Source organism: Parus major, chromosome 7 (assembly GCF_001522545.3).
Source record: "Parus major isolate Abel chromosome 7, Parus_major1.1, whole genome shotgun sequence".
Lineage (NCBI taxonomy): Eukaryota > Metazoa > Chordata > Aves > Passeriformes > Paridae > Parus > Parus major.
Window position 1 is genome coordinate 7,337,024 of NC_031776.1, and position 15,426 is coordinate 7,352,449.

Genomic DNA, 15,426 nt, shown 5'->3' on the forward strand with positions numbered 1-15,426 from the left:
GGGAGGGAGGGCGGATGCGCGGCCGCACCCGCGGGGCGAGCCCGGCCGCGGGCAGCGCTGGCCCTCGGCCGCCTCGGGCTCACGGCGTGCGGGAGAGCGGGGACAGACGGGCTTTGAGGTGGGGTTTCTCAGGACAGGCGGCGGTGCTGCTTTACTCCTCCCATCGTCTCGCAGCGAGCTTGCCGGCCACGGACTCCTCCAAACTGAGCAAAGCGGAGGTGCCGCTCCCGCTGGGCACCCTGAGGAAAGGTGGTGCTACGGACGGCAGTGAGAGTGATGCGGAGTGGGAAGGTAAACGGCGTGGCTGGTTCTCCCCAAGCGATGTTCCTGCTGTGGGGAAGACGTGAGACTACTGTATTTGCCGGCCGAGGTGATGTGAGGGTCTTTGCCATGAATACCTTCCCAGGCTTCCACACTGACCCTTTTACGGAGCAGGTTACTTTCGTCAGGCATGTTAGAAAGTACAAATTTAATAATGTAAGACTTGTCGTGGCAAAAATTGTTAAAGATTTAGAAATATTTTATGCTTTCTCATAGTTCAGTAAGTAGCAGTCCAAATTAGGTTTCTAAATATAATAATTAAAAAAAAAAAAAGGGAAAATGCAGGGATTTATCCTGTAGCCTTAACAAAGTGGCATTTTTAACCTTCAAATTATTTTTCTTCTTAACATCACGTTCTGCTGAGAACATTCTTGCTTTAAAATCACCTTGGTTCGTACAAGTTGCCCAAGGGGTTGGGCAGAGGCTGGGGACGCTCGTGTCCCTGGGGACAAGGTGTTTCCGTGGGCAGGCTCCTGGGGACAGAGCTGGCAGCGGTGTCGGGCTGTGCGGGCACGGCTGCCTCACCTGGCTGCCGGCCTTCCCGCTTCCCAGGCGCGAAGGCGGCAACTGCTGGAAGTAGGAGCTGGCACCTTGGGAGTGCTGGAATTCAAGGAAACAAATACCGGGGGAGAGCTGTGAGACAGAGTGATTTTTAAGGCTGACATAGATCTTTATTGCAATTCGGGGCAGCTTTTGTACAGTTGGAGCATCTGGTTAACTCCTCACTTTGTCCTCTTACTCCTCAGTTTGTGCAAATCAGTAGTAACATAGTTGTGATTTTAAAATGTGGGGCTGTGTTTTCCTGTGCCTTCCTATGTGAGATGTGGAAAAATGGCTTTTCTGGTGCATTCCTCATTCCCTTTTTATAATTGGCTTCTGGAGATTGAGGAACAGAATGGGGTTGTGTGCTGCTTTTATTGTGCTGCGGTCAGTCTTGGGCAGATCTTGACCATCTCCTTCCTTCTGACTTTCATTTGTGTTAATCCAGTGGAGCCTTTGGCTTCCTGAGGGCGTCACAAAGCCAGGCAGTGTCCCTCATTCATACCTTATGCTCTGCAGCTCCATATGTTCGTAGTTGAATCTTGTGACAGCCACTACAATAAAACCCGACCCTGTCAGCCTGAGACACCGATCCGCTGTTTTAGCTGCTGCTGCTCCTCAGTTCCTGCTGGCAGGATCCCCAGGCTGGGCAGCAGCCAGCAATAGCTGCAGGAGGGGCTTTTCTTGCTCGTAAAGATTTGTGCATCCCTTTTCATTGTCTGCAGCTCTGTCTCTGCCTGGCACCTGTGGAGGACAGTAATGCACCTTTACAAACCTAGGTCCTGAGCCTTAGTCTGAGAGTAAGTATCTTAATGTTTCAATGTATTTCTGAAGAGGACTGCTAGTAGGAAGGCTGTGACTCCACAATTGAGTTGTTGGGATGGAAGTTTTGTGGTATATGTAGGAAAATTCCTGTTTCCACTTTGGTTTGTTCCAGTGTTAAGAGCATTGTAGTAACCAAGAGGCTGCTTTGTCTGGGCCCAGTGCTGTGCCTTAGAGCAGTCTAACCTCAGTGTAGGACTTGGCCAGTGTCTCTGACACCTTTGGTGGTGTGCCTTGTTTTCCCCTGCCATGGGCATGGTCTGCAGCCCGTGGATTTACAGCTAGTATGGGTGGGAGGGGCTAATGATGACAAGAGCTGTGGGCTTTGCTGAAAGAAGCGTGGAACCTGCATCCTTTGGTGTTATGCTGGGCAAGGAAACGGCTGTACATATATATGTCAAAAACTTTATATCCATTTCTGGTATTTTGTTCCTGTTCATTCACCAGTTTTGAACATTATTTTCTATCTGGGGTCTTGGAGAATATTGGATCTCTTTTATCACTATTAGCTTTCCCTTCCAAAGGCATTCCTCCATAGTTTCTGTAGCTGAGTTCCTTAAATCTTGGATAAACTTCCTGCAGATGGAGTTTCTTAAGTCTTGGCCAGACTTCCTGCTGAGAAGCACTGCATCTTCTTCATGCCCTTCTACAGCCTCACTCCAAGGCCTTAATTGCTAAGGAAATCCAGTGGTTCATTTTACCCACCTAGAAAAGAGGCTTCCATCAATGGTAGGCATCCTTCTCCTGTTCCTATGCGGGTAGCTGGGTTAATGTTCCCTCTTGTCCATGGTCTGGCAGAGTCTGCACTGGTGCATGCTTGTATTCTGAGACATTGGTGGGGAAACCATCAATACACTGTAAGCATTTCTGTCCAAATTTGGACTAACAGCAGTCTATGTGGCTGTTTGGACAAGTAGCCGAGGTAAAATATGAGCAGAACCTGTAGGAAGTTTCTAGCATCCTGTTTTCCAATGGCCTTCAGGCTTCCCCCTGAGCTGTGTGTGCAGTTGTGGTGAATAAACTGCTGCACAGGAGGGAGGATTTCAGGACAGGCCAACTGGGTACAGTTTTACTTTCATGAAATTAGACAGCTACCAAGCACACAGTGTTCTTTGCTTTTAACAAGACTTCTTTTTCCCGGATGAAGAATAACATTGTGGCTGCTGAGGGCTGTACCTACTGGCATTGCTGTTCTCTGAACTACTGATATTTTCACCCAAAGGTTTCTTTTGGTACTTCATTTTTGTTTGCCACTTCCCAAAGCTTGGGTAAGATTGCTAGAACAGTGTAGAAAGCCCTTTTTTTTGTTCCCTAGCTTCTGTGGTTGTGTGTCTTGGGGAGAGGGCAGACTGTTTCTTGATTTTGTGGGGGTTTTTGCCTTTTTAAAGTCAGTAGTGGTTTTAGATTTCCAGAGTTTGTCAGCATAAAAACTCACATCAACACAGCTGTACTGTTTAACAGCAAGAACACACCACTTGCGCTGTGCATGTAAATCATAAAGTGAAGTAAGAAGAAACATTTTCTTCTCTCTTGTTTTCCCCTCTAGTTTGAAGATTTTCCTGTTCCTTAACTGCATTTCTAAACTGCTTGAGAGATGAAATTTGACATGGAAATTGCTTCCATTAAGTAACTGTTCTGAGAAAGGAGGTTGTAGGCAGGTGGGGCTGAGTCTTCTCTCAGGTAACAAGCAATAGATCCGGAGGAAATGACTTCAGGTTATGCCTGAGAGGGCATAGGATAGGTTGGATAATAGCAAAGATTCTTCACTGAAAGGGTGGTCATGAGTGGAACAGGATGCCCAGGGAAGTGGTGGGGTCACCATCCCTGGAGGTATTTAAAAGAAATGGAGATGTGGCTCTTAGGGACAGGTTTTAGTTGTGGATGTGACAGTGCTGGAATAATGGTACGATTTGATCTGAAAGGCCTTTTCCAACCAAACCAATTTTATGATTCTGGTCAGCTGTGCTCTTATTGAAAAGCCTTTTAAAGTAAACTAGAGGTCTGCCTGATTTGGAAAAGCAAATGTGTCATTTCCCCATTCAGTTAAAAAATGGCTTAGAAGCCTGGAAAAGCTTAATCAATTCTGGCCATGGAGGGGAAAAACCCAAGTCTCTGAAATTCCAGCACGTACCTCGAGACAGATAACCAGGAGACTTTCACTTCCACGCTAATCCTGCACAGCAGTTGTTTGCAGTTGCTGCATCCAGCCTTTTCCAATCTGTAGCTCTTATCTCTTGTTGGCACTAAGCGACAGGAGAGGGAGGGGATGGCTCTGAGAGGAAGAGATCTCCTTCTTTGCTTTTCATGTCCTGAGTTCTTTTGGGATATTTGGGTATCAGTGATTGCCTGAGGCAGCAGAATCTTTGATATTGTGCTTGTCTTTAAGTAACTGTAGCTCTTTAAAACTTCATTTTCCTATGATTAGGACGAGTTGTTATAATAAATGATACGCAGTGCATCTCCTCTGTAGGATTTGCAGGAAGCTGGATGTTAAGGAGAGGCAGAACTGGTGGGTTGGACTGCTCTGGGAGCCCCTGCCTGGGGCTGCTTTGCATGGGGAGCTCTGAGTCCTGCAGCAGTGGACGGGATGCTGTGCACTGAGCGAATGATTCATCCCTCTGCCATTTCTGTGCCGCTGCTCTGCTCGGAGCTGCAGAGTATCCAAAGGCCAACGCCATGTGTGCTCCTGAATTACAGCCCACCTTGTTAGGAAGAAGCAGACAGAGGATGTTCTGGGTTTCCTCTCAGTTTTTACATGGAGGGTGTGAATATTTTATGTGATTGGGTGCATTTCAGAGGTGCGGATGCCGAAGTTTGGTTACCTCTGCTGGTAGGTCACCTGCCCAAACTCCAACTTTGAATACCTTTGTTCCAGAGTTTATTGTTTCCGTGATAACGGCAGCACTGGGATTGTCTGACTGCTCTCCCTGTCCTTGCATGATCAAGGTCCAGGTCTCAGCAGAAGCTTTGAAAGGGAGAAGGGAGAACAGGAGAGAACTTTTGAGGTTAGGCAACAGATGGGGCACATTACCCTTCCCATATCCTTGCTGAAATCCTCCTTGCCTGGATTTGCTGTGGGAGGAGGTCGGCAATCCTGCACATGGTCAGGAGCCACTTGCCCAAGCAGTGGCCCCACTCTGAGCCTGGCATTAGGTGCTGTGTATAAATTGTTGCAGCCTGTCATTCAATCTAATTTATTAAGTGCTGTATCATCCTTTTACCTTTGTCAAAGTCAAGTTCTGTGGGAGAGAAAAGGCAGCAGGCTTGTGCAAGGCCAGCACTACAGATTGATCACCTTGGTAATAATGTGCACCTCTGACATCCTGGCAAGTGCTGAGCTCTGTTCCTGGGTTCCCTTTGCAGAGCCCCAGACGTGAGGCTGTCTCTGCTGTCCTGGGGACGAGGGGACGACCTGTTAGAAGCAGACGTGGTTCTGGTAAGTGGCACTCTGAGCTCCTGCAGATACCCAGGGGAGAACTGAAAGCCTTCCTGCTGGAGGAGGAGTCATATTTAAACCAAAAAGTTTGGCTCTGTCACAGCAGGAATTACTTGCTGCCTTCAGCTGGGCAAAGTTGCACGTTCTGAAGCTATTTTGAAAACTGTGACTTATTTTTAATCCAGTGACTGCTGTAACATAAAATGTTGCAGAAAGCAGTTTCTTACAGTGTAGTACTGAAATTCAAGACTTTTTCCCGAGGTTCTCATGGATAGAATACATTTGAATGGTAGCAGGAACTTACCTGCTTATGATGCTACAGATGTTGCATAACAGCAAAAGGCAAAAACTCTTCTTCCTGTTTTCATCATATGATGATGTATTGCAGAGGCCAGTGAAACCCTTATTTTTTGATGTCTCACATTTACCTTTTTGCAATTATTTTTATTGACTATTTTTATGCTTCAAAAATGTTATTTGTTTTTTAAAATGGCAGTTTTGTGATTAATGCTTTTTTCCTCTATTTTATATTTGTCTAATAGTGAATTGCAGGCATCCTTTCACCATTGTTTTGTTTCCTTCAGTAGTTAGAAATGAACTTACCTTGGCAGGAAACACTTTGCCAGGCTGGCAAAGAGACTGCTTAGCCCTCGTGTGCCCGGTGAGTTCTGCTACCACCCCCTCAATATTTTCTCTCTCCTACTATTACCACAGTAAATAAAGTGACAGGTGAAAAAACACGTGAACTTATCCTTGGGAACTTCCAATTCCAATATGAAATTGATTGTTTTCAAGACTTCCATTAAAGTTGTAAACAGTGTTTGTTGTGCTGAATGTTAAATGAATGAAGTTAAATGAAACATTTAAAAACATTTTGACTGTACATCCAGTAAAATTGAGCACAACTAGGAGCCTACATTTTTCAGATGAATAAATCAGCATTTCACCTACTGTAAAATCTGTCTCTAAAAAGAGGAGCTCTGGTTTGTGATGGTGCTGCTTTAGCTCCTGGTTGAGAGTGAGCAGAGCAGGCAGAGTTCGCTGATCTCTGCCTCCAGCTAAGCCCAGCAGCTTTGTCATGTGAGGAACTGCGGTGCAGAGCTCTTGGCCTGAGCCCCAAACCATCTATGCAGTGGTGTCTGAGGCACAGCTAGCCACAGAGCAGAGCTTGGGCACTGACAGAAACAGGCTCCTATTGCACAGTTTTGTTTTGTGCAGTTACAGGATGAAACACTGTGCTGGGAGAAAAACAAGCTGGTTTAATTTGTCGGGTTTTTTTCCCTCTCAGGGTATGAGCGTTGTGAGGAAAGGTAGAGATGTTAAAACCCCTGTCAGAACTTAACACTCTGGAGATGAGTTAGGCAGAGAAGATTTAAACAACACTTCCCCATGTGTGTGCAGGCAAGAGCTGTCAGGAAAACAAGGAAGCAGCCAGAAGGTTGAGGGCAGCTTCATTTGCAATAATTTCTGTGCCAACAATTATTAACTGCAGTAGACCAGGCAAACCGAAACACTCACTGCAGTGGCTTGGAAAGTACTGAGCTCTGTAAAGAATGAAATGAGCAACAGGCAAGAATTTTAAACGAGGGCTGATAACTTTGCTTTGAATCAACTGATTTGGAACAGTTGAGTTGTATTGTGTGCCTTGCTGTCTGCAAGCTCTAGAGCCACCCTGTCCTCTGTGTAGGACAGTCCCTGGAACGTTTGACTTGGCCCAAATGAAGAGGCAGAGAAGGTCAGTTCTACAGAGGAAGATGCTGACTGTAGGGAATTTCTCCCTGTCTGCTTTAGGAGAGATTTATCCTCCCCCTACTCACTTTTTGTCCTTTCCATTAGGCACTAACTCATGTGCTGATGTCCCGTAACAAAATCTCCAGCTGCGTGAGGGAAACGTTAAAGCAATGATAAAATCCTAACTAAAGCTAGCTTCTATTTAACAGTCCTCAATTAAAAAGCTAAACACCCCCCCCAAAAATAAACAAACAAACAAACAAACAAAAAAAAAAACCTACAAAAAATCCCCCCCCCAAAAGATAGCTCCAGACTTGGATAAAAAATTCCAAATCTGAATAGTCTGTTTTATGGAAAGTGTCAGGGATAAACTCTCATAAAAATACACTGAAGCTGTATATTACCTTGGCTGGATCAAGACTGCAGCTTCCAGGTGTCAGCAGTGCTGGCTGGTACGTGCTGATAGTGATTCTTTACCATGTACTTGGATCTATATATTTGTCCAGAAGAGAAAGTGGAAGTGATTAGTATTAATGTTTTATTAATGGTAAATATTGCAATTAGACATGCACAAGACATTGCTATTAAAGCTCTGAACTGTTCAGCCATCTGAATTGCTTTCAGGCCTCTCCTTGGCCTCTGGTCTGTAGGCATGGTAAGTTTGATGAGTCTATGTGATGGATAGACAAGGGTATGAACCTCCATAGGGATAAATGTAGTTTTTTCTGCAGTGAAGGGAATCCTGCTGTTTACTCATCTAATGACAAGTTATCCATCCAGTCTTTACTCATTTAATGACAAGTTATTGGAATAAAAATCTGATAGCTTGGCTCTCCCCTGTGTTGGGTAAAAACTGCTAGAGGAGGTCAGCCCTTGGCAGCAGGGTTTGTGTTACAGGCCTGTGAACTACCGTGCCTGTCCCAAAACACTGGCCATGTGCTGCAGCAGGTCAGTGTGCACAGAGGAGACACACTGAACTTCATTGAGGTAGTTTACAAATGTTCCTCTAAATGCTGAAATGTCCTGGTACAAAGCTAAAAGTGTGAAAATATTTGTATGGACTCGGTGGTTTCTGGAGCCCTTTAGGACCAACTTCCTGCCAGGAGCGGCAGCCTTCCCTTCTGTGCTGCACTTCAGCCCAACAAACAGGTAGCAATGGTTTTTATGAAGCAGCAAAGAGAGGAGCTTGTCCCAGGAATCTGGTTCTCCTGAGTCAGCTGCCAGACCGGGGAAGTCCCATCCTACTTGTGAAGCACCATTTGCCTGCAAATGGGATTGATTTCCTCGGCAAATATTTGCCTGTGATCAGGTTACCTGATTGGAGCCCCTATTTCCTCCAGTGTATAAAGGAAATAAATAAAGCTTAACATCTTTGCCATGACTGTGTTTTCAAAGGCTATTTACAAAAAATCTTTAACTTTGGCTGACCTTAGTACAACGTCATTGGGTGAAGCTGTAGGGAACAGTTGGTTTCTGTGCCGCACAGTCTTTATTTTGGCTGGCAGTCTGTTAACTCTGATAAGTGGGTAAGCGCATGCCAAGCAAAGTCAGGCGTATCGTGAGATTCTGCTTTGCCTGAGAGAAAGTAGCCCCAGAAACAGGCCAGTAAACAAAAACTCATATTCCAGCATTTGGAGTTGACCAATTCTGGATCTTGAGGACTTGAAAAGGACTCTGCCAGGTGTTTTGTTGGTCGCTTTCCCTTCTCTAGATGTGGAGTTGTCCTGCTCTAGTGAGAATGGTGCTCTGGCTCTGTTGGAACTGCCTTGATCACAGCAGGCTGCTGCTGCTTTCCCTACCCTCTCCAGGGAAAAAACAAAAACAGCTCTTGTTCCTTGTGAATACCTTCTGCTGGCTGCCCTGCTCCAGCCTCCTTGAGCAACAGCAGAATGACACTGGGAATTAGTGTCATCGTGCCCAGAGGGTGTGTGACAGCCATGACACGGGACTCTGGCTACAGTGGTTGTGTGGTGCTTCTGTGGGATGCTTTTGGTGTTTATTTCCAGCAGCAGCAGCAGTCCCTGGAGCTAAACATAATATGTTTGCATTTTCAGCGCAAATGTATGGTCAACTTGGATGAAACACTTTATTTCTTTCCTAAGACTTTTACGTTCCTAGATGGCCTAGATCCTGTACTGGGAATTGCATTCAAAGGCGGTGTGAATTCAGGTCAAACTTTGCCTACTTGTAGTAGATGGATGTTACCAATAAAAACGTGTGTGTTACGCACACTGGGCAGAGATTTATTTAAGCCGCTTCAACAAGCGCCTGTAGTGAATTTAGGTTTCCTTTGAGCTCACTGAGAATGGTAAACTATTTATTGCCTTTATATGAAACGCTGTTTTGACAGATTTCCTCAGAAGAAGCACAAAAGGAGATGTTCTGTTCTTTGAAAATAACTGGAGCCACTGGCAAGAAGCAGCGACACTGCATCGAACAAGGGAACCACTTCCAGGTTATCAAAACATGCTGTTGAACTGAATTTTGCAGCTGCATTTTCCAATGTACCATGGGATGCATCAAATCCAAGGCTGCCTTCCAAGGTTCCAACACTGTCCAGGATGAGAGGATCGGGGGAGGTGGTGAGGGGTGCACTGGGGAGAAGTCGTCGCTGCTGGCAATGAAGGCGGAGGAGAAGGGCCCCTCGAGCACCATCGTGCTGGACTACGCGCACCGGCTGTCGCGCGAGATCCTGGAGCAGGCGGTCAAGCAGTGGGCAGTGACCGAGAGCAAGTACAGCGACATCCCCTTCATCGAGAGCGACGTGCCCTGAGCCCTGCCGGAGCCTGGCCCGTCCGGGAGCGCTCTGTGCGGGCTGCCAGCACCCCCAGCTGTCCTCGGAGCATCCCTGCGGGGAGGTGTCTGCAGGGAGAGCCTGAGAGAATTTGCCTTTTAACGCAGGTTGCTAACAAACTAACTGGATCCCAGTAGAACCTGTTCATCAAGTGTCATTCATTGTCAGCTGTATGTTGAGTATATTCTGTCTTTGTATGTGTTGGATGTGACCAGAAGTTAGCATTAAAAAGAGGATGAGAAGACTGTGGCTGCCCTGCACCTCTACAAGCACTGCCACAGAGGACAAAACATGGATTATTTCTATGTTCTGCATTAAAAATCAGTGGTCTGTAGGTGAGATGAACTCTCCATTCTTGGTGAATTTGTCTGCATTTTGCTGAAGTGAAATCAAGGTCTGCATGTAGCAAAGGTTACTGCTATCATGAATTTTACTTTTGATTCTATGACCTGACTAAATCTGTAAAACCACAAGATAATGAAGGTGATGAGAGCGCTATGTAAACCCCAGTAGTATTCAGGGAGCCATTTGGATGATGATGCTATTTACCTTCCATTGAAATGAACCAGTGAGAAACATGCCCGTGTCGATAAGCAGTGCATTATCATTAACAGATGCTTCTGTAAATGCATGAAAGCTTGTCTCTAAAACCCTGCAGTAAGACAGGTTAATGACATCTGGTCGCTGTGTTCAGACCAAAGCTGTTTGGTTTTTTGGTTTTGTTTGGGGTTTTTTTTGTGTTAGGGTGCTGGTTTGGGGAGGATTTGGTTTTGTTGTTTTACTGTAACCTAGAAAGATGTGCAAAAACTACTGATGATAACTAGTGAAAGGAACATTTAAAGGTGTGGCAATGCTTTAGGACAATTTGTTTCATGGGAACTGTGGCTGCATTACACTGAAATTACTCTCTGAAGTACCACCCTTGGGACAGGATGTCTTCCTTCCACTTCTGTAGGCTGCTGCTTTCCCATTTGAAAACCGGTTCGTGGCAATGGCAGCAGAAGTCACAGGAGCCCCAGCCCTGAGCAGTGCTCTGAATGCAGAGTTAGGGACTAAGCCTTAGGCCAGAGTTCAAGGGCTGCATTTCTTCCCCAGTGCATCCACACGCTGCTCCCTGCTTGCCCAGGACGCGCAGCCTGAGCCACTGCACTCACAGCTGGCATTCCACAGATCTGGACACGGATGGATTGTTCCTATTCATCCCAAAGGTACAATGTTGCTGACGTTTTATACAAAGTGAAGGCCTTCTAACAGCTTGGCTTTTACCACCTGTTTGTTCCCGTTTCTGTGATGCCCAGTTTAAAAGATACAGGTTTTTTCCTAGATCAGAATGCTTTCCATTTTGTTTTCATTTTATAGAGAAATGCTTTCCATACTGGCTAAAGCTGTTACTATTTTTAAAAGGTACACATAGTTCTAGTAAATGATCCAAAGCATGATTTTTCAAGCAATGGGAAGCAAGCAGAAAGAAGACCGTGTCAAATGCTGGTTTTAGTTCATTCTCTGATGTGACAGTCTATGAATTGAGCTGTTTTGCAAATGTTGTGACACAAACTTAGCTATTTGAAATTCACCTATACGGGGATGTGGTTTTATGAGGAATAAAGGGTGAAAAATCCTTCTCTGTGACACAGCACAAGGCTGCCATTAAATCCAAGTAATCAGACTGGATTCCCTGTGACCTGCTATTAAGACTGTTCTCAGGCCTTTGCTGGAAAAGGGAACAAAATCAGCTTATGCTGTAATGTCATCGTCTTTGAAGTTACGCAGTCATCTTCAAAGCCCTGTGCAAAGTGGGACTAAGGTTTATGGTTCACTTAAATTCTCCTGCTAACAGTGACGTTCCTTCAAGTTTTACAGCATATAAAACATTAGGTCATACTCTGTTTGCTCTAAAATACCTCCATAAATTAGTGTGAGTTAGAAAGCAAAGGAAGCCAAAACACTGATCAAGTCAGTACATATCAGCTGGATATTGCTTAACCACAGTATTAAAAAAAAATCCTATTCTTACTCTAGATAAAATAAAGCTTTATTACAAAAAAGAAAAAAGGGCCAACCTTTCTAACATGAGTGTGGGCTCGAGAATGTTAACACTTGTAACTACAGAAATTAAAAAAAAAGCCAAAGCTCCACAGCCATTGTTGGCCAGACAGGTGAGGAGCAGGTAGAAAACTGCACTCACTGTCAGAGCACCTCGAGGTGGATCTGCCCCACCCTTTTACAAGGCACCCTGGCGGTTGCCACAGGCAGTGGGGTGTTGCAGTGCTTCCTGTTGCCATGTCTCAAATCCTTCCTCTGGATGTAGCCTTAGCATCTGACACTCTTCAGGAATATCAGATACACTTCTGAAAGCAGCTCCCCCTTGGCACGCTGCCACCGCCCGGTCCAACAGCGGGCAGAGTTATCCAACAGGCAGAGGTTCCACCACAGCATCCACTGTGATCAGCACTCGGAATTTCCCCAGAGGAGGTGACCCAGGCACACTGACCGTGCCCAGGACTGCTCCCCTGGGGAGGAGCTGCTGTGTGGGGTGCCTGCCCTGCCTGCCCCGAGAGCTGCCCATGGGGTGACCCAGCACCAGCTGCTTGGTGGCCCAACCGGTCCCCTCACCTGCAGCCACCAACCTTGGCCCTCACTGGTGCCTGAAGATTCCAGCAGCTTCAGCATGGCCCCAAGTGCAATTCCAGCTGCTTTACGATGCTTTCCGTGACACTGGCACTTCAGGGACGGCACACAGCAAATGGAAAGCAAACAAGCTTGCAAACAACAGGGAGACGGCTTCTCACCAGGAAAATCATCTCTTTTACAGGAAGCTGTCCTTATAAATAATGCACTTACCCTTAATAGAAAATAAATCTGTTCAGTGCTACAGTCTGGTAAGAGATTGAGGGAGATCTCTCTCCAGAGCTCTGCTGTACATTTAATAGGCACAATTCTAATATATTGTAAAAATAAAGACTTCTTCACCTAAATAAATTTATGCTAAGCTGTGCTAGAGTTTCACAGAGCCACTGACAGTGGGTTTCCAGCTAAGTTGCCATTGATTCTTTGACTTGATTTTGTGTAATAAAGGCACTCCAGTTTGGGACTGGCATACTCTGCAAAACTGTTTACTTCTATTTAGGAGTTAAAAATACATTTGCTTTATATTTTCTCCAGGAAACAAGATAAATCTGAGTGCATATGATGTGACTGACTTGATATTCTAATAATGGTTCAAAATACATTAACTGCAGCACAACTTTGTAAAGGTGATGTTTCTGGAGTAAGGCACATCAGTATTCCCAAATAAGACACACTACAATATATTTTTACAATATTTTTTGTGGAAAATATTTTCTTGTGGACCAAATAAAATTCAGCTTACCATGTGCTTGTATGCCTTTTATTTGGAAAAAATATAAGATTGCACAGATTGGACAGGATCTCGTTACCCTGAGCTTGGGATAATTCCTGTTCACATAAATTTTGGAAGCAACTGAACATGCAAGTCAAAGTTTATTAATTCAAAAGTATGTTCTTCCTAAAATCTTGTACGTCATTTACAATCAGAGGAGCCATGATCTGTGCTCCCAGGGAATTCCTGTGTTTTTCATTTAATATAGTTGGCTGAATACTGCTTCTTTTATACAAAAATAATGGAATTAACCAATTTTTAAAAAGGAAATTAAAAATAGCGATTGTTTATGAATGTAAAACATATAAAAAATTTAAAATAATGCAGGGGGAGGTTTGCACTTATGGGACTGGCTTGGGGTAGAAAGTCACCTGTTACTTTCAGAATTACCCTAGAGGTAATAATGAAATCTCAGTTACTTTTGGAACTAAACTCAAGGACAGTCTCATAACAAGTATGTCCATGGTAACAACACACTCGCAGCTGAAATTTTAACAATTTTATCTTACAAGACTCTAGTGCCAAAGCAAGGTGCCATTTTTTCTTGATTTAGCTCTCCATTTGCTCACCTCTGATTTTTTGAATGTCACTCTTGGTAGTTCACCTTGATGCACGAATTTCCTGGACTTTGTTTCCAGGCAACAGCTCCTAGAAAGGAAGGAGCCTTGATCCATTGCAGACCATTGCTGTTGGTAATAAGAACTGCCCAATGTTGAAAACTCTGCAATGGTTCTGCTGCAGCTCTTTTCGACTCCCCAGTGATGGTTACTGACTATGGCATTCAAACAGAAGTTTTCTTCCTTTGGTCTTCAGAGAAGCCAAAATTTGCACTTGTGACCTGCCTATAAGTGTAGAAGTAAGTAGGAAGATACAGTGCTATGTGATCTGATGGAGCATACAAAAGAAGGCGTAATGTTGAAGATTAGTAGCTGTCTGTCGCATACACAATAGAAAAAATAATTTCCCTCCCACAAATACGTGTATCAAGGAGTTCTGGTTGTGTTGTGTAATCTCATGTATTATCAGCATCAGAACCCTGCCACCTTGAATGCACTGGAAATGTGCTGCTTGGTGCTCACAGCAAGGTTTGAGGCACTTGTTTCTTTACCACTGTAGGACCAAGAAAAACCAGCAATTTTCTGACATCATGAAATACTCATTATGCAGCTGAATCAGACATAATGACATTTTAAAAAATGGGCTATGCAAGCAAAGAGAAATGTGCTTTAGGCTCTGGCAACATTATCACATTTGAAACAATGTTTACACAGCAAGGCTGAAAAATGAACAAATGTTAAATCAATAGAACAATTTCTTGTTCTCAGACTAATACTGTATCAGTCTGAGCTTTTATTTAAAAGGATATTTAACACCATGGATTCTGTCTTGCATTTTCCTTTGTAGCTCTGACTGCATTAAAGGTTTAACCATATTTTATTCTCATTGTACGCAGAAGAACCTGCGGCACAATCCAAATTTACCAGATCAGTGACAGAGCCAAGAACACAAAAGGTCTCTTGACTTTCTGCTGATTATGTCACCCCTTTACTGTGCTCTTTTCCCCAAGGGCTCCTCCTGAACTAAGAGCTGATGCAAAAAAATTAAATGTTAATCACTGTGTAAAGCAGTAAAAATGAATTTGTCTGGAAGTGATTTTTCCCATTATTAAGCAGAGATACAATTATTTTCTCATTACAGAGAATGTTCCCGACTGCAAAAACAAAAAAACAAAACAAAAAACCAGAAACAAAAGCAAAAACAAAAAAAGCCTTGGGAATCTCAGGCTAGCTAAAAAAGTCTTGTCCAAACTGATCATATTACTATTAAATTTTATACCACAGAACCAAGCAGATAGGTAAGATGTCAGTAGGTTTGATCTTTACAGCTTGAGATCGTCATTTCCCAGTGGTTTAAAACAGTTGTCCACAAATTCATCGCTGACTTCTTCTAGAGCAGCTGGCTTCCATTTAGGGGACTGGTCTTTGTCAATCAGCACTGTCAGGTGGAACAGAGAAACATCAAAGTTACTTGTAAACTTCCTCTAATTAAAATGACTTAAGATTGCATCAAGACAGATGACTACTGTGATTGCATGGGGAAGACAAATCTCTGTGCTCTGGAAAAAGCAGAGTTTTTGTAACAGATATTTCTACTCTAATAGGAGTTCCTGAGTTGTGACCTGTCCAGAGGTGTCTCTGGGATGGATGATACAAGGAACAATGGATCACTTCAGAAGTAGCCCAAGATTTGAAGGGATAGGCCTGAAATGAGTGGTTTAGTTAGACCTGCCACTCTTGGCTGACTTACACTTCTTCATGGGAGCTGGGAAGAGAACATTACGATGCTGCTTTTGGACAAGGCTTTCACACTTCTGTGCAAAAT

The 15,426-nt window shown here is 44.2% G+C and overlaps 2 protein-coding genes across 12 annotated transcripts in view; one reads left to right on the plus strand and one right to left on the minus strand.

Moving 5' to 3' along the window:
• The window catches only part of C7H2orf88 (chromosome 7 C2orf88 homolog), a 37,917-nt gene extending 24,901 nt beyond the window's left edge, over window positions 1-13,016 (plus strand). For 4 of the 10 annotated variants that reach the window (XR_001522691.2, XR_004498233.1, XR_004498234.1 and 1 more), the window contains 2 exons: window positions 5,047-5,119; window positions 9,201-9,363. Coding sequence is in view for 6 of the 10 variants with exons in the window: in XM_015634186.3 (XP_015489672.1) it covers window positions 277-291; window positions 5,047-5,119; window positions 5,704-5,780; window positions 9,201-9,326 (291 nt within the window). In the remaining 4 variants the exon portion in view is untranslated. Of the gene's footprint in view, window positions 1-77; window positions 292-1,590; window positions 1,662-5,046; window positions 5,120-5,703; window positions 5,781-9,200 lie in introns of those variants that run through there. The other 6 variants (XM_033515954.1, XM_033515956.1, XM_033515957.1 and 3 more) reach the window with 4 other exon arrangements.
• A 2-nt stretch (window positions 13,017-13,018) lies between these two features.
• Window positions 13,019-15,426, minus strand: part of HIBCH (3-hydroxyisobutyryl-CoA hydrolase) — a 39,109-nt gene continuing 36,701 nt past the window's right edge. The window contains exon 14 of one of the 2 annotated variants that reach the window (XM_015634182.3): window positions 13,019-15,039. In XM_015634182.3, the coding sequence (XP_015489668.2) occupies window positions 14,924-15,039 (116 nt within the window). In that variant the 3' untranslated portion in view covers window positions 13,019-14,923. The remainder of the gene's footprint in view (window positions 15,040-15,426) is intronic. The other variant, XM_015634183.3, reaches the window with a different exon arrangement.